We start from the raw sequence: 22,727 nt of genomic DNA, 5'->3' as shown, positions 1-22,727 counted from the left end.
ACGCAAGCTCTCCAGGAACAACCTCGCTTCGACGGAGCGCACGTGTGTTATCCCTCCCGAGTTGAGTAGAGTAGCGCGCGCGCGTGTTCGCTACTGATTGCAATGATCATCTGGAGCTGTAAACGGTTGAAGAGGAGTTCCGGAGTCCACTGACCTGGAGTCCCCGCAAACATTTTTATGCCATGGACTCATCAAATATAAAAAGAATTGACATGGAGAAGTCTGAATGATGGTACAAGTGAAATCTACTCTATCCTATCTGAGAAGAAGTACTTTTATTGATTGCGCTATGTTAAATAGATTTAACTCTGTAAGGGATCATAGGCTGGTACCTAGCAAGGTAAAGATTCAAGTTGCATTGAAAAAACAGAAACTAGTTAAACTTCAAAAACAGAGAATTCTACCATAGCTTTTGAAAAGATTAAAAGCTAGACTTCTAGCTTAGAACTGAAAAAAAGAACTGCTGGAGGACGCTGAAGAAAGCAATAAATTAATTGAATTCTGTCAATTTGTGTTGTTCATTGAATTGGTTTAAAGTGCTGCTGGATTGGAAAAAGACAAGCTTAAGAAAATCTCGGAAGGCGCACAACAGCTTTTAGAGAAAAGGAGAGAGATGAAATATAAGAAGGAAAATGTTATTGCAAAAGTTGAATTTACTGAATTGGGGTAAACTCTAAGGAAACAGATTGTGGAAGATATCAGAAGACTTATTGCAATATGACCTAGAAAATTGTTGAAAAAAAAAACAAAAGTTTGAATACAGCAATAATAATTTCTTTCTTGTTTCCTCGGGGACGGTGCCAGAGGACTGGAAGCTGGCTAACATAACGCCACTCTTCAAGAAGGGGTCTAAAGGTATTGCTGGGAATTATAGACCTGTAAGTTTGACTTCGGTGATTTGTAAGATTTTCGAAACTTTGATCAAAATTAAGATCATGATGTTCTTAGAGACTAATAGTATGTTGACTAGTTTGCAGTATGGTTTCAGGAAAGGTAAATCCTGTACTACTAATTTATTGCATTTCTACGACAAGGTTACCTCAGCTTTAGATAACAAAAAATGTGTGGATGTTGTTTATATTGATTTTCAAAAAGCTTTTGACAAGGTACCGCATGTTGCTCTTCTCAGCAAGTTAGCTGACATTGGAATAGGAGGAAAAACTTTACTTTGGGTTAGAAATTGGCTTACTGGTAGGAAGCAAAGAGTAGTTGTGAGAGGAAATCATTCTAATTGGAGTGATGTTTTAAGTGGGGTTCCTCAGGGATCAGTTTTAGGGCCTCTTTTGTTTATTATATTTATGAATGACATCAATGAAAATATTTCTGGAAGCATGAATTGTTTTGCTGACGATGTAAAAGTTATGGGGATTGTCGAAAATGAAGAACAAGTAAAACAGCTGCAAGAGGATTTAGATCATATTACTAAGTGGGCAGATAAATGGGGTATGGCAGTTAATGTAGGGAAATGTCAAGTGCTACACTTAGGTCTTGGAAATAAGCGTATGAGATATCGTTTACAGGGTTCAGTCATAAATCAGGCAGAAAATGTTATGGATCTGGGTGTCTTTATAAATCAGGACTTCAAGTTTAGTCAACAGTGCAGTATTGCTAGTAACAAAGCCAACAAAATGCTTGGGTTCATCAATAGATCTATTTCAAACAAATCTAAGAAAGTTCTTCTGCCTTTATATAGGAGTTTAGTAAGACCTCATTTGGAGTATGCTGTTCAGTTTTGGTCGCCTTATCTGAAGAAAGATATTTTTGTATTGGAAAGGGTTCAAAGAAGGGTAACTAAATTAGTAAGGGGACTCTCAGATTTAGATTATGATACCAGACTTAATAGGCTTAACATGTATAGCCTGGAGCAAAGGAGAGTCAGAGGGGACATGATTCAGTTATTTAAATTTATCAAAATGAAAGATGTAAATGGATTAAATTTTTGCGGGGAAAGCAGGACAAGGGGTCATTGTTTTAAGCTATTTAAATCTCAGGCTAACTTGGAAATCAGGAAAAACTACTACTTTAGCAGGGTCGTGGGCACTTGGAATAGCTTACCGGAAGAGGCGGTAATGAGCAAGGGAGTGGATAGCTTTAAGAGGGCCATTGATCTTCATTGGGGACTAATTAATTGACTAGGACCAGCCTAGCTGGGCCTAGTGCCTGTTGCTGGTCGTCACATTTGTATTTGTATTTGTTAGGAAAAGAATTCTAGCTTTCATGACAAAAAGTGAAAAAATCACGTGGAATCCGAGCAAATTCTAAAGGAAACGGCATTTTTTTTATTCTGAATTGTACAGTTCATCAGACTAAAAATTAATGATTTCCCTACCTATTTTTAAAATCTTTTTATTGCTTTTGGTTTACAAATTTTACAAAATGTTTCTGTGTTCTATGAAAAAAGAAGCAAATATAATGTAAAAAATGTTCTTAGCATGATAATTTAACTCAAAATATGTAGAAAAAATAAATATTTTAACTCATTTATTTTTTTAGAAAATCCCCGAAGTTTTGTCCTTTTTAAGATTTTCAAAACAATAATAATAGCAATAAAATATGCAAAGGGATCCCAAATATCTGAAGCTCTACCAAAATATCAACGAGGACCACCTTTACTTATTTTTTTTTTTCTTTCCAATTGCCAAAAAGAATCATATAAACTGTGTTACATATTTTTTAAACATCCAAAACAATAGATTTTGTGATGAAGTAAACCATTAAAAATCTGAAGAACTACTCAAGCACTCTGTTACATATTTCCATGGTGAGATTCATTGCTGTTTTCCAGGGTGCTGTTGCTGCTCTTTTCCAAGTCTTCTGATCCTTGTTTCTTGGAGTTTGGCAGCAAATCTAGATTGTGAGCTACTTTCTCGATTGGTTGCGCAGTTCCTATTTCTTCTGCAAAAATTGAATGAGTGGAACTAACCATGTTTTTATCTTGTAAAGGGCGAAAATCTTTTTGGAGATCTTCTGTTAGGTTTCCAGAACCATTATTTTGTTTTACAAAATGAATGTCAGACAAACTCTGATTTTCTCTCTGTAAGGTGTCAGTAACTGTAACATTTATATCACTCACAGTAGCTGGTGTTTCAGGGTCCACAGAAATACCAGGAAATAAATAGGATTTCGTAACTTCGAAAATATGTTTCAAGGAGTACGAATCCCTTTCAAATGACGTGGTGTTTCCTATTGAAGGAGACAAAGAAGGATGTTCTTGCAATTTTGACTCTTCTATATTTGGTTTTATAGATGAACTAATAGTGGTATTTTCCTTGTTTTTCTCTCCAATTCTATGAATTTCATTAGAAATAAATTTAAGTGTTTCTATTGGAAATCTTGTCAACAGAACATGAAACAGTTGGCCTAAATCATTTGTTAAATTTGAAACTAACTGGGTGGTCTTCACATTGGTTGAGTTTTTTCCAGATACTTTAGCTATTTTGCTTCGTAATGCATTCATTAAAGCATTAAAAGACATGTTCTCATATTCTTTTGTTTTCTGAAAGTTTGATGCAGAGTTGTGTAAGTTTTCAAGATCAAGTTTAGCCTTTGGTTTTCCTGATAAAAGTTGTGCCAGTGTTATCCCATACTTAAATCCTGGATTAAAATCCCGTGTATTATTTTCTTCCCATTCAGTTTTATTTGAGTCTTTAATAAGAGATGCTATCACAGCATTTATTTTTGCGCCTCCATGACGATTATCTGTGCTATGATTAAAACTGTCAAAGTTACCAGAAATGAAATCATTTAACTCCTTTACTTCGTTTGCTGCTTTTTCATCTAACTGTAAGGTTTCGCTCTGCTCTAAGTTTGCAGTCGAAACTTTTTTAATGCCTTCAACTTCTTGAGTAACAGAAAGTGAGTCATTCTTTACATTATTTGCAGTATGAATTTCAAATACTCTCTCGTAATTATTTTCTCCTAACACTGTCAAGCCGTTACTGCTATTCTCAGTCATCCTTGTCAGAAGTTCATCTGTTTTGAAAATATCTAAAGGAATATTTGTTTCATTTGATGTGTTTTCAAGATGATTTGCAGCTGCTCCAATCATTATGTGAGCATGTGAATAATTTGTGGAAAACCTGTTGCTCGATTTATTTTCACTTTCTTGTTGGAATCTTTCTGGTCCTTGAAAAATCGGATGGGTCAATGTAAATGGCTCATGTAATCTTGAAAAAAGAGATTCATCAGTTACATTCATTCTCACCTCCATTGCATGATTTAACACGGGACCGCTTTCATGAGACATTTGCTCTTGACTATTTTCATATTCCAGAATGTCTTTATTCGTAGGAACTGTTTTGTATTGATCTTGCTCTCTCTTGGTGCTATGACTACTAAGATTTGTAAAAGAAACTTGTTCTTTCCCAAGAGTACCATTTGCTTGACTCTTATGAATGGAACTATTCAATAAATTCATAAATTCTTCAAGAAGTTGCTTCTTTATTGTCTTGTGACCTATTGTACATGGCTTCAGAGAATTCTCAGTTTCGACAGCTTCGTCACTCACTGTACTATATGTACCTTCATTTTGAGAGTGATCTTTTACAGAGACGTTGGCGTTATTTTTGTTTTCCTTATCAGTAAAGTCCCTTTCCGGATTATGGTTAACCAAATCGCTATTCCTTGATTTATTGATAACTTGTGGGTGTTTAATTTCTGGAAGTTCAATAATAATAAATCCACGGGCTGCTTCTCCTATTTGTCCAGAAGGATCCAAACTGTCACGTTTCTCAACATGTGACACATTGTCGTATTTTCCTGATGGTTTTTCATCAGCATCATAAGAAACATTTACGCTTTCGTTTGACCTCTTACTTATCTCTAAATTTGCTGCATCATTAAAACTGGTAACGTTAGTGGCAACTACACTTGCATGAACATCATCTTTAGAAAAGAGTGTGTCATCAACTCTTGTATTTACTTCCGTTTCTGTTACTTTGTTTTCCACGTCAAGTGTCATGGCAGACGTTGTCAAAGGAGGTGCAAGTAATATATTTCGTGTGGGCATCATTGGTGCTTTTGTAAGTTTCTGGTGAATAGGTGTTAGGTTTATTAATGAAATTCTATCATCCATTTGTGGACGAACTTCATAAACTGTCCGTAAATAGTCGACAATGAGTAAAATCTCAGGTTGCCCTGAAAATAAATAAAACACGTTTTTAACGGGTTTTGAAAGGTTAAAAGAGAATAGAAGAAATCTTGAAGTTTATTGATAATTCTGCCTCTTTGTTCTTACTGCTATCCATAAGTGTCTTTCAGCACTGGATCTGCGGGGAGCAAGCCCTTCCCCCGTGCAACAGCTAATGAGAGCCGCAAAGTTGCCTTACTTTTTTTTGGGGGGGGGGGGGGGGTCAGTTGAAACTCGGTGTGGAAATCTAAAAGAAGATGTGTTAAGGCGTCAGTTTTAAGATTTTCCCTGGCTTTGCAAAAAGTTCTGGCACTCCCCCCCCCCCCCCGTTCTCATAGTCGTTTAATCCGACTACAATTCGTTCCGAATTAGGAGTGGGTTGTGAGTTGTTCCCATTGGTTTTGAACGCTAAGCAAATTGAGAACTGCACGAAGTTTTCTAATAACATTTTATAAATTTTAAAATTTTTAAGCAAAGTTTATAACACATCAAGCATCTAAAAATGCATCGTACTGTCGGACTACGGATTGTATGGAAAGGCCGGTTTACAGGCGGAAATGGATGCAGCTATTTGTTTTTAGGGATGTCAGCGGTTTGCAGATGTATGTTAGTCTCTTAATTAAGCTGAGACTCATTGATATGAGTGGAACACGCACATTAGATTTTTATTTTTCTCCCTCATTCAGATAAACTCTTCTTAACTGAACGTTTGCCAATTCTATACAATCTGTGGTCCGACAGTATGCAAGTAACTATGTAATTTTTTTGATAAATGGGGCAAAAACAAAATTTTAATGTTTTTACAAAATTTCAAAAAAAGAAAGGCAAAACGTCAACGCATTTGCGGCAAAAGAAGGAACTATGTCACACCTCAAACTTTTTTTATATGAATCTAGTGTTACCAATGGCATTTTTTTCGCACTATCCATTGTCGATATTAGGAAAAAAAGTTTCTTTCGGCGCACCCTACCATACATATTTTGCTATCTTTCCTCATCACTGATTTTCAAATCTGTGCACCCTTATAAAATCTGGCAATGCACAGCTAGAACAGAAAAGTAATTAATTAATCTTACCAAAATCTTCCGGATCGATGTCGTCAAATTTTTCAAAGCCGTCACCTCCATTCTTTAAGTATCCAATCATAGCTATGAAATAAGTGCGGTAAGGCTTCACTGGCTCATAGCAATCAGTGAAGATAACAGAACTGTTACTGCAACGAATCAGCAGGCTTTTCACACGTTGTCCAGGAGGCATGCTCATATCATAAGTGACTTTAAGACCTTAACAAAAAATAAAATCCAAAGTTACGTACTTTGCAAGTAAACAAAAGTTTTTTTTTCTTTTATAATGGTGCAAACATATAATCAGGGGTGATTGTGTTCCGGTATTTTACCGGATTTCCGGTATTTTCATCGTAAATTCCGGTATCTTCATCTTCGAAAATACCGGAACTTCTATATTTTCAGAAAACCCCACTTTAGTAAAATTTAGGGCGATGTTTAATGAAGGGAAAAAATCCAAATTGAAGACATTTGATATAAACATAAAGCGTAAGCTACGGTCATGTTTTGTAAACTGGGGGAAGGTAGGAAGGAAAAAGTGATAAGAGCTTCGACTCCTGCCTTTGTTCTTTATGGCAGTTGGAGGAATTGATCGTATGCAAATATTTTCTTTATTTTATATTCTGGTTTATGATCTTGATCTGTGTGCGTTCTGTTGTTATTGAACTAGTTCTAATTATACTTTATCCTTATTAATATGCTTCTCGTAAATATAAATTAGTTTGTTTAATTAAATTTTACTAGTTAACTCTTACTTTTCATTTCGTCACTTTTTTTGTTTGATAAATTTATTCATTTGAACTTTGCATGTTCTCATTTAAAAAATAAGATATCTAGATAAATCTGAAGATATTGGCTCCATCGATGAAGGAAAGAAGAACAAGTTTAATTGGGAATGGTTAAACAGAGTGGATTCCTACAATGAAAAGATGGAAATAGAGTGTAAAAAAAATTGATAGGGCTGGATTTTGGTTTTGTGTTTCTTGTGTGTGCCGTTTACATATGCTAATGATGGTGTGAAGGCATTATTGCAATGCAACATTCTTCTACAAATGCTCATAAAAGAAACGGGAATCATTAAAAAATACTGGCGTTTTAGGCTTTAGTCATTAGTAAATGAATGTTATTAATGGTTAAGGATTCAGATACAAAGGAGGAAAATAAAACATTCTTTGAAAAATTTTAAGAAATGTGAAAAATTAAAAGAATTTAATTCCCACCATGCACATAGACGTATTAAGTCCAATTAAAACTTCGAGCTTTAGCCTCAACAAATAATTATGTATCTAAATTATTTATATACCTAATATGATGTATACATACACGTAATGTGTATATACATGCGCATCAAAACACTTTTTCTTCTTGGAGGAAAAAAAAAGTTCAGGTATTTTTTCATGGAGTCACAATCACCCCTGCATATACTATTATTTCGTCTACAGAAAATGTTTCACACTTACCTCAACAGTTATTCTTTATGTAGTTGATATCTGAAGAAAGGACGAATACTTCTTCCTGTCACTTAATTGAAAAAATATGTGTACCCACTGACGTAGCTACAATGTTTGCCGCCAGGGGCAGTCCCTCAATTTGCCGCCCTTTTGTTGTGAAATAGCTAATACATTAAACTGTCAAAGGTGTTTAAATTAAAACTAAAAATTTAATTAAAGAAAAAAAAGACATAATTGATTTCTACATATTTACAAAAGAAAAAAAGAAGGGGGGGGGGCACACTTGGAGAAAATTGCTTGATTTGCGTAAAAAATCGACATTTTAGGCAATTTTTAGTAATGTAAAAGGAAAGGGAGGGTTGGGTTTGTTCCTGATTTTTTTCAAAACTAAAAGTCTCTTTTAGTGTTTCTTTGTTGACGTTAGGGGATCTGTGGGCACCGCAAGGAAATGTTCCTAAATCAAAGTTTATAAATGCAGCTTTGCCAACTTTGTGGAGAGGTTAAGAAAATCGAGAATGGTCTAATACTCAATTCGAAAATTTTCAGCTGTGAAATATGCAATTTTAGGCTATCTTTGGGAATGCAATTGCATGTGTGTTCTAACGCAGAGGCGTTAGGGGAGAGAGGGGAGCTGCTGAGGTTTCTTACTGAAATATTTTTTTAAATTGAAATCATGTTTAAGAGTATCTTTGGTGGAATGGGGAAGGTTCGGCTTCTTTGAAAATTGTTCGGCATCAAAGTCTCAAAAACGCAATTCGGGGTTATTTTGGTGACGTTAAAGGGTTCCCTAACACCTAATGGCATAACAATGTTGTGAAGCCGGGCGGCTCTCTCATGGAAAAGTTCCGTAATTGACCCACGACTTTAGGCTTTGTTTGGTATTGATAATGTTAGGAGTGAAAAGAGGCTGAGGGAGATTTCCCTCCCAAAACCTTTCTTAAAGTTGAATTTCATTTCAGGCCATCTTTGAGAAGGAAGGATTAGTGAGCCTTCCCACCCACGAAAATTTCTATCAGAGAAATTTTGGGCTATCTCTGGAGACGTTATAGGAAAAGATCTGAGGAGTTCGGCTTTCCTTCCTCGGAAAGTTTTCAAAATTGATTTTTCCAAAACTCAGTTTTAGACTTTGGAGACGTTAGATTAGGGGGGGGGGGTGGAGGGGTGATTAAGCTATCTCTCTCGGAAAAACTCCGAAACTTAAGTCCTAAAAACGTATTTTAAGCTATCTTTGATCACGTTAGGAGATAAAGAATAGTCAAGGTTCAAATGTTGTTTTCACAAATCGATATTGAAGTATCAAAGTTTTGAAAACGTAATTTTAGGCTATGTGTTGCGACTTTAGAAAAGAGGATAGGAGTTTTCTAAAGGAAAGTTTTCAGAATTAAAGCCCTAATATGTACTTTTTGGCTGTGCTTGCTACTTTAGAGGGAAAGACAGGTTTCGGGGTTCTACCCAGAAATTTTTTTAACTTTGAGGTATAAAACCATATTTTTAAGCCATCTTTGGTGATATCAGGAAAATAGATACAAAATTCGAGAGCTCTCCCTCCTAAAAACATTTAGAAACTATCTTTCGCACTGTTAGACTACAGAGTGGAGGTGGATTATTTGGAACTGAATACGCCAAAAAACAATTCCAAACATGTTTGCCCAAGTTGAGGAAGCAAACCACATGTTAAAAAATGAAATTTGTTTACCTTCCATAGAGTAGACTGACATGTGATCCAAAGTTTTCGGATAGATTTTCTACCCTCAAAAACGAGAAAACAAATTTCTTTTGGAATAGAGAACAATTGTAATGAAAGAGAAATCAAAGTAAACTCTGCAACGTATAAAGCCACCCCTTTGATGAGCAATAAATTGTTTCGTGTACCATTTTTCACATCCACTCCCTTTCTTACTCTTATCACCATTTTCCCTGAAAGTAAAAAAAATAAAATAGTTTTTGTTTAACTGGGAGGTTTTCAGGAAAATCTCTTAAAAGCCAGGGTTAATTCTTTTTACAAAGAAAATTGGAAAACTTCATTGTTTACTTCCTCCTGGAGTTAACTTCTACAGTCTAAAAAAAGCATTGGTCCACTGCCGCCCCCTCAGAACAAGGAATTGTACTAATATGCTATCAAGAAATACTTTTGATAGTTTTTGGAAGGAAACAAAAAGTTTTGTATGAAATTAATTTTAATATGGTAGGGCACAAAAGTCTTACAATTCGAAGATTTTCTTTTTGCCTGCAGTAACAGATTAAAACCATAATTTCCTTTTATTTGAAAAATGCGATTAATTTTTTTCCGCATCAAAAAGGTTAATTTGCCGCCCCCTGAAAAGCGCCGTGCGGGGCGGACCGCCCCCTCCGCCCCACCCTAGTTACGCCACTGTGTGTACCTATTTCTAGGGTGTTCCGTTTTAACCTGCAAAGACCTCTATTTTGGCAACCGTTAGTCCTAGATGCACAATGGGGTTGTTTCCTACAGTCAAAAGTACTACTTTTAGTTACTGAAATTGATGGAATAAGCAAAAATAATAACATGACTCAGAAAATACTTTCATTTTCCCAACAGTTATTTTTTAATTAATTTTTTAAACTGTCCCATTTTTCAAACAAGACGTGGGCTTTATGACGTCACAAGTGATGAACTTTTGGCGCATCTGTCTACCGGATTCCACATTATGATAATCACGAAGCGAATTAAATATTGCGCTCAACGCTTGCTAAGCCTACTGTCTAACCACGGATTGTATGGAAAGGCAAACATCCGGTTTACACGCGGAAATACAAATACAAATACAAAAGTGACGACCAGCAACAGGCTCTGGGCCCAGCTAGACTGGTCCTAGTCAATTTACAATCCCCAGTGAAGATCAATGGCCCTCTTAAAACTATCTACTCCCTTGCTCATTACCACCTCTTCCGGTAAACTGTTCCAAGGTTCCACTACCCTGCTAAAATAATAATTTTTCCTAACATCAATGTTAGCCTGAGATTTAAATAGCTTAAAACAATGACCCCTTGTCCTGTTTTCAGTGCTAAACTTCAGCCCCGTAACATCTTTCATTTTAATAAATTTAAACAACTGAATCATGTCCCCTCGGTCTCTTCTTTGCTCAAGACTGTTCATTTTTAGCCTTCTAAGCCTGGAATCATAGTCTAAGTGAGAAAGTCCATTTATTAGCCTTGTAGCTCGCCTTTGAACCCTTTCCAATACATTAATGTCTTTCTTAAGATAAGGAGACCAAAACTGAACAGCATACTCCAAATGAGGTCTTACCAAACTTCTATATAAGGGCAGAAGAACTTCTTTAGATTTGTTTGAAATAGATCTATTGATAAACCCAAGCATCTTATTGGCCTTGTTACTAGCAATGCTGCACTGTTGGCTAAACTTTAAATCCTGACTTTTAAGACCCCCAGATCAGTAACTTTGTCTGCCTGACTAATGACTGAACCTTGCAAATAATAACTTGTACACTTATTTCCATGCCCTAAATGTAGCACTTGACATTTCCCAACATTAACAGCCATACCCCATTTACCAGCCCACTCCGTAATATGATCTAGATCCTCTTGCAGCTGCTTTGCTTGTTCTTCATTTTCTACAGTCCACATAACTTTGACATCATCAGCAAAACAATTCATGTTCCCAGAAATATTTTTGTGAATATCGTTCATAAAAACAATGAACAAAACAGGCCCTAACACTGATCCTTGAGGAACCCCGCTTAAAACCTCACTCCAATTAGAATAATTTCCCCTTACAACTACCCTTTGTTTCCTTCCGGTCAGCCAGTTTTTTACCCAAATGAAAGTTTTCCCTCCTATTCCTATATCAGCTAATTTGCTAAGTAGAGCAACATGCGGTACCTTATCGAAAGCTTTTTGAAAATCAATGTAAACAACATCTACAGGCTTCTTATTATCCTAAGCCATGGTAACTTTATCATAGAAATGTAATAAATTAGTTGCACAAGATTTACCTTTCCTGAAACCGTACTGAAAACTAGTCAATAGATTATTAGTCTCTAGAAAATTTACTATCTTAATTTTTATCAATGTTTCAAAAATTTTGCAAACCACCGAAGTTAGACTCACAGGTCTATAATTTCCCGCACTTCCTTTAGACCCTTTCTTGAAGAGCGGTGTAATGTTTGCCAGCTTCCAGTCCTCTGGCACTGTCCCCGAGTTATAAGAAGCATTGAAAATATTTACGATTACATCTGCTAATTCCTCCGCACATTCAACTAAAATTTTTGGATAAATATTATCAGGTCCCGGAGCCTTAGTCTCTTTAATTTGTTTCAAATGAAGTAAAACGTCATCCCTGGAAAATACAAAGTCCTCAAGCTGTACTATAGCTTGTGTCTTGTTGGTGTCAACTGTTGAGATACAGTTATCGTTAAAAACACTCGAAAAAAATTTATTAAGAACATTAGCAATATCACTATCGTCCTGAATTAAAATTCCGTGCTCATCAACCAGTGGCCCAATATGACTATTTCGAACTTTCCCCGAATTAGCATATGCAAAAAACCTCTTGGGATTCCTGTTTATGTTATCTGCCAGTCTTTGCTCCAACTCCCTTTTCTGAATCCGTACCAAATACTTAAATTTACGCCTTGCCTTACAATATTGCAGCCTGCACTGTAACCAGTTTCTCTAAACCTATGAAAAGCAGCTTGCTTGTAATTTAGAGCGTCTTTAGTTTCCCTGGAGAACCACATTGGCCAAATTTTAGTGTTGACACCCTTTCTCCTAAAAGAAACATGATCCCCAACCGTTTTCGCTAGCTTTTCCTTAAACTCTGCCCACTGAAGATTCACATCGCTATTGTCCAATCCAGAAGAAAAAACTGCTTTCAAACTCTGCTTAAGTACCACAAAATCAGTATTTCTGAAATTGGGCACAAACCTAAAATTCTCTACTTTGTGCGTATCAAATTTAATCCCAAACCTAATACTGTTGTGGTCACTGTCTCCAATGTGTTCCCCTACACATAACCCATGAACAGAACCTTCCATATCACAGAAAACTAGATCCAAAATCACGTCCTGTCGAGTACCCTGAGTTACAATTTGATCTAAAAAACAGTCACCAATTACTTTCAAAAATTCCTCTTCTCTGCTATTACTATGGTAAAAATTATTCCAATCAATTCCTGGAAAATTAAAATCTCCCATTATAATGACTGACCCCTTGCTTGAAATGTCACTGATAATACTAAACATCTGTTCATCTTGACCCTGGCTTAAGGCTGCTCTTCAGTGGGGAAGAAAAACGATCTCGCTTGAAAATGGGCCTTTTCTTTAAACGAAAGCAGTGTACATCAGTGAAGTGATTGACACTTCAACAACCAATAGAACGAACGGTGACCGATGAAAGTGTGGATCATGTGACCTGTCACATTTTGCAGGTGCAAGTCAAGGGAGGTATAGCTGTCGGCGAAATGAAACCGCAGCTTTTTACAGACCCTTCCAAGGAAATTCTAGTTCTTTCCCTCTTGAGTCTTGACTACATAGGTAAAAGAAAAATAACTCAATGTAATAGGCGCGGCATTTTACATTGCCGCGCATTTTGCAATCCTACTTGTGATATTAATTTATTTGTATTCGCACTAAAATTAATTTTGAAACGAAGATTTTTTCCCTCATTAATACGGTTTCAGATCTCATCTAGGAAAAATTAACGAATGAATGAATATTTGCAGTAAATAAATTCATAAATTCGTTTTATTTTTAGAAAAATGTTCGTTATTGAAAATTGATGATTTCAAAAAAGGAAGGAAAAAGAAGCCTGCATGACCACACTGAATTTTAACGAAATGAACTCTAAATTCTAACCAAAAAATTTTCTTTAAAAATGGATGATCCTACTTAATATATTTGAAAAATCAAGTACCGAATAAAAGTGGGGACTAAAAATACCAGTTATCGGTTGGCAAAATTGTTTCGCTTCCGCTGCCTGTTTGCCACTCTCCCCAACCCCATCCGAGTTGTCAGAAAACATTCTTCTTAAAAATGAAACTAGATCCTCTTTGCATAGTTAATACTTGATTGTACAATTAACATTAATGCCACTAATTAGTTACATTAACCTTTATTTGAACTGATAATATTTATATTTTAGTGGTAAATTAAATGCTACTTTGTTGGTTAGTTACCTGTTTTACAAATGGAGTGGCGACTACAAAAAATGTGGCTACTATAATTGCCTTTTCTCACCACTGGTGACCAGAAAATTCCCCCAATCTTTATCTTTGAATCCTTTTCTTTTTGAAAAAATATTTATTTATTTATCTAATTACTATATGCAGATGAGAAGGCTACGATAGCATTTCTCAAGGGGTTGTTATGGTGAAAGTTCTTTCAAATTGAGCATAATAACGGCAAAGTCGCGGACGGCTACGGAGAAGGATTTCCTGAATTTGAAAAATTAAAGATTTTTCTGTGATCTTTGTTTGTATGCAGGGGTGCTCACCCTGCTCCAAACTCAAAGGCACAAATCACCCCTTCACCCACTCTCAATGTTTGTAAACTATCTTACGCTGAAATTTTGGAATAAAGCTAAACCTAGCACTTTTAGAGTCTCAAATTCCCAGTTACTAAATTCGGCAAAATACATGAGGTATTACATACACTTATGACCAAAAGTATTGGGACACTTTCAAAAATTCACAATTTTACGGATTTCTCGAGAAATAAAAGACCAATTGCTCTCTGCTCTAATTTTTTTCACATGAAAAGTATACTCCAGACGTCAAATCCAATAACAATTAAGTCTGCTATTCATTTAGGGGACCAGCAACAAAATATACGTTCTTATCATGAATCACTCTGTAACGATGGCAGGAAAGTGTTGCCAGTTTGCGAACGACCCCTTACCATTCGTCGCCTATCCTAGAATTATAGAAATTCGGCTCATTAGATCGCTGATAACTTTTTAAATTTTAAAGAAATTGCGGTGGAATTTTTTTCATGGATTGTAGGAAGTATCTGAGCTTTGGATTATGAACGTTATAAATTGCTATCTTCCGTGCATGCGCAGTGCAAAATTAATTGCTTTAATTGTTCATATTTCATCAATTTTTCCTTATTTTAACTTCAAATTTTATTATTATGTCTCTCTAAAATGCTGTCAAATATTCTAAAAGTTTAATAACGTTTGACGAAATACTCTGCGTGATATGAGGCGAAAACCTTCAAAAAAAAATTGCATTTTTGAAAGAAATGCTTATATTTCCATGGGTATAAGAGATACTTTCACAAAAATGTAAAAATAAGTTTTTGATAGATTTTTAACTCATTTCTGAAAATTATAGCTTATTCCCAGCAATTTACAATGAAAAATGATCAAACAAACCTTTTTTTTATTTCCTCAATTTGTTGTTGGTCCCTAAATGAATAGCAGACTTAATTTTTATTGGAAAATGACAACTAGAGTATACATTTTAAGCGAAACAAATTATAGAGCAATTGGTCTATTATTTCTCGAGAAATCCCTAAAAATGTGAATTTTTGAAAGTGTCCCAATACTTTTGGTTATTATAGTGTATATAGTGCTTCTGCTTCAACACATTGAGTTTTTATTAAAATTTTCTAATAAGTCTTGTGAGTATCTGATCCTCGTTAGTTGTCATGTAATAAATATTAAGGGTTGTCCTTTTTCTCAGGAGGTACGAAAATATTACCTAGATATATATCTGCCTGAAAAAAAAAAAATCTCGAAATACTTAGGTGAAAAAAATCTCAACGCCTCGCTCTGCCAGATTTTAAAGTTTTTATCGCTCTGCCTCGTTTTCATGCATCTTGCATTTAATGAATCAATAATAAAAAATAAAAAAAGGGCAAGAAACAGATTTGCAGGAAATACATAAAGTTACGACAAAAATGAAAATGAACAGCTTACATTTAGGAAAGCAATTATAAGTACAAGTAAGGGTATTTCACAATTTAAAAAAAAAAAAGAAAAGAAAAACCAAGACAAACTTTTTTTTTGAAGTTCTGTGTTACGCACTTCTGTGCCGAAAAATTATAGTATCGTGTCTTCAGTCACAGAATAAAATGAATGTTCTAATCAAATGATTATTAGTAATTTTATCATTCGTACTGAACAAAAATCTTTTTTGAGATCCCACATTTTCTATTCTATTGACTCCTAGTAATATGTAAATACAGCGAGAGAAAGGATTTAGCTTCTTGTTTAAGAGAGGGAACCATTTCTATATTTAATTAATATGATCTTTATCGTAAGCATACTATTTACTCAGAAATACTCCCTATTTTTCCAAGCACTCTGTTTAAGGGCTATGCCTTTTAATTTTCTCGAAAATAAAATTTTCAAAATGCAGTTTTAAACGATCTCTGGTAGTATTTGGAAACGGGGAGTTCGGAAGCTTTCCCCGGAATTTTTCGAAATAGTCTAAAAACGCAGTCTTAGTGTGATGTTGGGGGGGGGGGGGGGAGGCAAAATTTTCAAAGTGTTATAAACATGATTGTAGGCCATCTTTAGTAACGTTCTGGGACATGCAAGTTTTTGAAATCAAAGTTCCAAAAATGCAATTTTAGACGACTTTTTTTTATGGTCAAAAAAGGACTTTTCGCAAACTCCCTTCCCGAAATTTTTCGAAATTAAAGTCATAAAAACGAAATTTAAGACGATCTTTAATGATGTTTTTTTTAAGGGAGGAGGGGGGGGGTGCTTATGTGACCTGAAAACCATTAATGCCCGTAATTAATTTTTTCTACATTGTATTAAAATACTGATCTAGCTTCTGAGAATGAAAATAGAAAGCAGTGAAAACTTGTAACCCCCATTCTATATTGTTCACACCTTAAGGCTGAAAACGTCATTAAAACTAATACATACAATGCTTAGTAATTCTAGCATGGTGTGTTTTTTACATTAACCGAATCATATTAAATTACTAATATATTTTTCATGATTTTCTATGTATTTAATGAGTATGTTGGTGTACGGAATGTTTTCCGCAACTGAAGTAATGTTTTTGAAAAGTATTTTTATTCTCCAAAAATACAGCTTCCAAATTCTTAAAAAGATAAATTAAAAAAAAAAAAAACTATTTCTATTGTGAAAAGTTTCTGAAGACATCAGAAAGCCTTCTGTATTTTTGTTTTCTTATCAATCTTAAATGTCTGTATTAGTAATCTGGAAATTTTGTATTTGGATGAAATTTTGTTTTTAATTTCATCCACATTGATGTTTTTTTTTCCTGAAATGTAATTTTACACCCCTCTCCCCTTTTAAAAGTAAAATCTACTTTAAAGTTAAACCTTGAATGAACACAAACAATTAGTAACCATGGCGACGAAAATTTGACTTCTTAGTAAATATTAAAACAACGAGCTAGAGTTATTCTTGTCATCATGACAATCTGAAAAATCAGAGCAACATCAGCTTTGGTCAAGTAAAGATAATAAGCATTCGCAATTGCTCAAAAAAAAAAAAAAAAAAAACTCATTTTTTTCTGGAAGAATAAATATTGTCCTGAATTTTAGTTGTTTCCCAAAAATGAAAGCGCTGTTGGAGAAATAATATTTAAGCAACGTACTTAAAAATATATAAAACATGTTTTTTAATTGTAAAGACTATCTGTCCAAGCTTGATTCACTCTGAAAAGTATGGAATAACACAAGTACATGATTTTTTGATTTAAACACTCAAAACTTGCAGTTAATCACAATATCGATATATTTAAGCTATTTCCAAAACAGTTAATTAAAAATAAGTATTTTAACTTTTTTTTTTTTTTCATTGTTTCTGGCAATAAATAAAAACTTGAGGTAAAACGCAGGAATTATGACACAAAATGTAAGCTAGGAAATAGTCTTTAATAAAAATAAAATTAGCTACAATTCGCATTGCTGCACTGGAAAATAAAAATTATGCTATTTTGTTTCTCACGTAATGTTTTAAAAACTGTATAATATCGTACATGTCTTAAAATAAGGAGTAATATTGCGACCCCATAAGAAACGTTTCACGATTCTATTTGGGGTCAAATTATGCATCGTTTTCTTCCTTAGAAAGTATTCTAAAAGAGAAATACAGTAAAATCCTATTACAACGTATACTAATGCAACGAAATACTTGTTTCAACCAAATAAATTTCTAGTCCCGATTCTGAAATTCGATGAATTTTACTGTATATTATGAATTACATGTTCAATGTGTATCTACCTTCTAAAGAAATTTGACGAGTCTGGCTCTTAAAGACACAAATAATTTTCAAAAACGTTTGTTGAGCTGTGGAAAGCACTTTATGTGTGTACATTTGTAGTAACATAAAACACATGTAAAACGATGCAAAATACCTAGTATCTGGAATCTGGAATACGATTTAATCCATATATAAAAATATTTTTATACTGGAAGGGAAAAATGTCAACTTTTCGCATTCGACAGCATTGTAACAATGTTCATTATATTGTTAATAAACAATTTGACTCAGAAATATCCCTTTCCAATCTATTTCTTTTCAAACCACAAATTTGAAAAAAAAAAAAAAAAAGCAGATATTGCTAATTTAACAGCTAATAGCACGCATCTACATGAAATCACTTTCAAAAGCACTTGATTCTTCAAGAAAGCCTTAGGAAAAAAGAGGAGAACGTCCAGCAAAGGTCATTGAGGGGAACTAATGAGAGGGTAATAAATCTTACACCCCATTAGCGCTCTCCCCTCAAAAAAGGGCGTTTACTATGAGGGGCGGGGCGAATGCAAAAAGTGAATGTATTTTGAAATTTTTTTCAATAGTTAGAACCCGATATTTCTTTAAAAAATGGTCGCATTATTTCAAACAAGATCTCAAAAGAGAGCTGGAAATATTTTGCGTGTTAGGGCGTTCTTAAAATTTCGATAGCACGAGTTCCAGATGTTTTACAGAGCGAAATGTCCAACAGTACCTCGTTTTCGAAGAAATTCATTTTTTCTCGAATTTTAAAAAATCGGAGAATGGACACATCAAAAAAGTAAAAACTAAAATACACAGACATAGTCTTGAAAAATACTCAGAAAAAAAATTGATCCGAAAACTTCACAAGAATTTGTAAAACAAGCTCCAACTTTCCTGGTAGGTTAACATTAGATCCGAATCTTTCAGACTCTCAGTGAAGAGCACCCTTAAGTTGGGTGGCCTATAAATCTTCCCTAAACGTAGTTTATTGCCCTTATTGCTCATCAACTCCAGCCAAATCATATCAATCTCATTAGGTTTATCATTAATTACCAATTCATTGCAAGTTAAAGTGTCTCTGACATAAAACAAAACCCCACCACCTCTTTTACCTACTCTATCTTGTCTAAACAAATTATACCCAGCAATAGATAATAAATCATCATCACTTTCGGTAGCCCATGTCTCGGTAACTCCAATAATATCCAACCTCTCGTCTATTGTTATTTTTTTCAATTCTTCTGTCTTGTTCTTAATACTACGAGCATTTGTATAATAAACCTTAAGTAACCCCATCTTACCTTTATTTAATGCTGCGCGATTATTTGAATCCCAACTATTAAAATCTTTTCTCTTACTAGCCACCCTATTTCCGTTTCTACTAAAATCCCAATAGTTAGTACCCATTCGAATTCTGCTCCTAAAAGCATGCTCCCCATTCCAACTTAGTTTTTTGATTTTGAATCCTCTAAAACCAAACCACTAACCATTTTGACCCCCGTAGAGCTCAGATGCAGGCCATCCCTAGCAATCCAATCGCGTTTACATTTACTCCACACATCAATAAACCTGATACTACGCTTAACGCAAATTTCCTTGAGTACCAGGTTCATACACCTAGCCCGTTGATTTAACCAACTCCTATGCACTCCATATCTGGGAAGCAAAGCAACCACTTGGACATTTGCCGAACAGTTGGTTGCTTTGTCCAACAGGGAATCCCATTCCTTAGTAAACTCATTGTTGTTGTTGTTACTATGGCCTAATTCGTTAGTTCCCACCCACAAAGTAACTACAAGGAATGGAAGCATCTCTTTGTTTTCAGGGATGTCAGATTTTGCAGATGTATGTTAGCCTCTAAATTAAGCAGAGTCTCATTCAAATGCGCGGAATACGCGAATAATATTTTTATTTTTCCCCTCATTCAGATGGAGTCGCCTTAACTGGATGTTTGCCAATTCCATACAATCCGCGGTCAAACAGTATCATTGCCAATACACGTGAGTAAAGTAGCAAATTAAATATTACGTTCTGCGAATGGCATTTTATCATTTGTAATGTCATCGGCAGAAGCGTAAACAATAAGCGCACCGATTTATGTAATTTTTTAAAAATATTAAACTGTCAAATTATTTAAAAACTGGTCAGATCCTATGTTTTTAAACATGCTCTTTTAGAAAAAATTTCGGAAGCGACCCCATTGCAGTTACAAAATCTGATGCGGAGTTAAGATATTGAAAGTTTGAAGCAAAAATTAAAATGAGTCAAAAAGTAGAAAATTTAACATTTTATACGTTCCCTTGGTCCCCTAACTTATATTTAGAGAAATAATCTTTGTTGAAAACAATTACTGATACAAAAAACTTGACATTTTTTTCTATCAGAACTCAAGGAGATATTCCAGTTCAAAGTTTTAAGGGGTCGTACAGAAGATAAGATTAGAACTTATTGCCCTTTCAGAAGAATGACAGGTTGTCAAAGTAAAAAAAAAACTAGGTATTTATATTTTCATTGCTATTCAAAAATTCATGCAAATGTAATGCAGTGATACGCAAAAACACATTACATAACCTGGATCAATTTGAAAAACCACACTCTGCATGAATACAATTTTTAACACTTGTTAACTGCTATATTTCCCCCAAAAAGGTGTTATTGACGGCGAGTGTTGAGTGGTGTAAGTCGCAAAACGCTGCATTTCATATCTCTGTGAATATTGGTCGTACTAATTTCAAACTTTTTGTGTTGGAATTGTTTTTCAATGGAGATTATTTCCCTAAACATATGTTGGGTACCTGGGGCCCGTATGAAAAGTCAAGTTTTGTATTTTTTTACTCATTTCTACTTTTACTTCAAATTTTCAATGTCTTAACTCTGCATCTGATTTTGAATATTTTTGCAATTGGAAGTATGCATCTAAGACTAACGGTTGCGAAAATAGAGGTTTTTGCAGGTTAAAACAGAACACCCTGTCATGGGCGGATCCAGGGAGGGGGCCATAGCCAACACCGAGAAAATTTCAAGTATTAAAATCCCCTTTTTTTGACCAAAAATGCAAAACATTTCCCTTATGATACATACAAAATCTAACTAAAAGGAAAGGAATGAGAGGGGGCCATGGCCACCCTGAGAAACTTTCAAAAATAGTTAAAAGCCTTTTTTAGAGCTAAATGTAAAAAAAGTCCAAATTATTCCTCAAAGTCAAAACTTCAAAAAATAGACATGGAAGCGCCACCGAACCTCTTCCCCTAACATTACCAGAGATCGTCTAAAATGTTTTTTTAAGACTACAAATTCGAAAATTTTACGGGGGAGAAACCCCCGGGCCCCCTTCACTTCGGTGTTAATATTATGGTTACAGTTAATTCATATCGGCTTCCTCTTAAATCAGAAGTCCTATACAGTCGTCTCAGAACACAGTACTTATTACAGGAATACCACTTGGAGGCGACGATATATGCACACGTGTGTTAAGAGGAAAATTGTTGGGAAGGTTACAGCCTTTATGTTAAACTTGTGTCACCTAGTGAAAATTCCTTAAAAAATACTCTACTTAAAGGTGGACTATATTGATATTTGTAAAATTCAAAAAAAAAAAAATTCCAAAGCATCGTATTTTTCCAAATGGCCGCGTCCAAGAATTCTTTCTGGATCCGCCCCTGCACCCTGTAACCTGTATACAGTCTGAGCACCAATGAGATGGAAAGGCAAGCATCCAGTTTACAGGCGGAAACGGAAGTATCTATTAGTCTTCAGTTGTGCCAGCTTTTGCAGACATGTGTTAACCTCTAATAAATTAAGCACAGTCACAACTGAAATGAGCGATGCATCATTTTTTTTCCCTTAAGCCTTCACTCAAATCCTCCCCTAACGCGTCAATATATAGCCTAACATTTGCGTTTTGAAAACTTCTACAAATTTCTGGGCCAGCCCCGTCACTCTGACACTTACTCCTAAGTGTCTCAACCACACCCTATTTCCAACGTCACAAAAGGTAGGTTCGTAGGTTACAAGTTCTCCTCTAGAAATTTCCACATGAGAGTTCCCGAACTCTTCCTTCCCAAAGATAGACTAAAAATAACTTCAGTTTTGGAAAAAGAAAATATTTGAACACCATATTTAAACTTTTTACCAAACATTGAAACTTTTGCATCATCAAAACTGAAACTTGGAAAAAAAAGATTTTTTTTTTTTTTTATTTTCTGTTACATTGATATTTTTATCCCAAAATGCCGACAATAAAACACACTCCTAATTTTTGTAATTTTAGATCGTGATTTTTGATCTTATTCTCAAATTCTAGATGGTGAGCAAATTACAGTTCTTGAGACAGTTACGGCCATGGATGCAAGACCTTCCGTCTCAGGACGGATTTCCGTCCTGGACAAAATTTCCGAGACGGAGGTCGGGACGGAAAGAAATTCGATGACTTTCTTTCAGTTTTTACTTAAAAAGAAAATTTGAACGTTTGAAAAATATGCTTTAATTAGGACCGTTCCATAACCACGAATTTACATCGTCATTCTCTCGATTTTCCGCCATGGGCTTGTTTTCTTTGCAACGTGCTTTTGAAGGAGTGGCTTTTCGACTCGCGCCGTTAGACTCTTTTTAGGTATAGCTGTTTTTTCCAACTCACTGCATTGCAGACCGAGGAGTTGCTCGCTATTCTCCCTGATTTTTCGAAATAATCGGCTCTAATTGAAAATTTAGCCCTTACTCATGCTATTTTCGATCATCCTTTCGTTTTTTTCATTTGCAGTTTTTTTTTTTTTTTTTTTTCAAATTTTACACGCATAAATGAAAATTATGTACGCTCTTAAAATGTCTTAAGAATTGAATCTGAATTACCGAATGAGAGTGATTGCTGACAAGATGAAATGTTTTCGCCACAGCAAAGGGCG

The 22,727-nt window shown here is 34.9% G+C and overlaps 1 protein-coding gene across 1 annotated transcript in view; it reads right to left on the bottom strand.

Annotated features, from left to right (window-relative positions):
* The window catches only part of LOC129225024 (uncharacterized), a 66,762-nt gene that overhangs the window by 7,624 nt on the left and 36,411 nt on the right, over positions 1-22,727 (bottom strand). The window contains exons 11-12 of the mRNA XM_054859570.1: positions 6,205-6,411; positions 3,940-5,136 (exon numbers count right to left, since the gene is read on the bottom strand). Coding sequence (XP_054715545.1) covers positions 3,940-5,136; positions 6,205-6,411 — 1,404 coding nt within the window. The remainder of the gene's footprint in view (positions 1-3,939; positions 5,137-6,204; positions 6,412-22,727) is intronic.

Source organism: Uloborus diversus, chromosome 6 (genome assembly GCF_026930045.1).
Source record: "Uloborus diversus isolate 005 chromosome 6, Udiv.v.3.1, whole genome shotgun sequence".
In the NCBI taxonomy this organism is placed as follows: Eukaryota; Metazoa; Arthropoda; class Arachnida; order Araneae; family Uloboridae; genus Uloborus; species Uloborus diversus.
The sequence above is the reverse complement of the archived record's forward strand: the minus strand, read 5'-3'. Positions and strand labels throughout refer to the sequence as shown.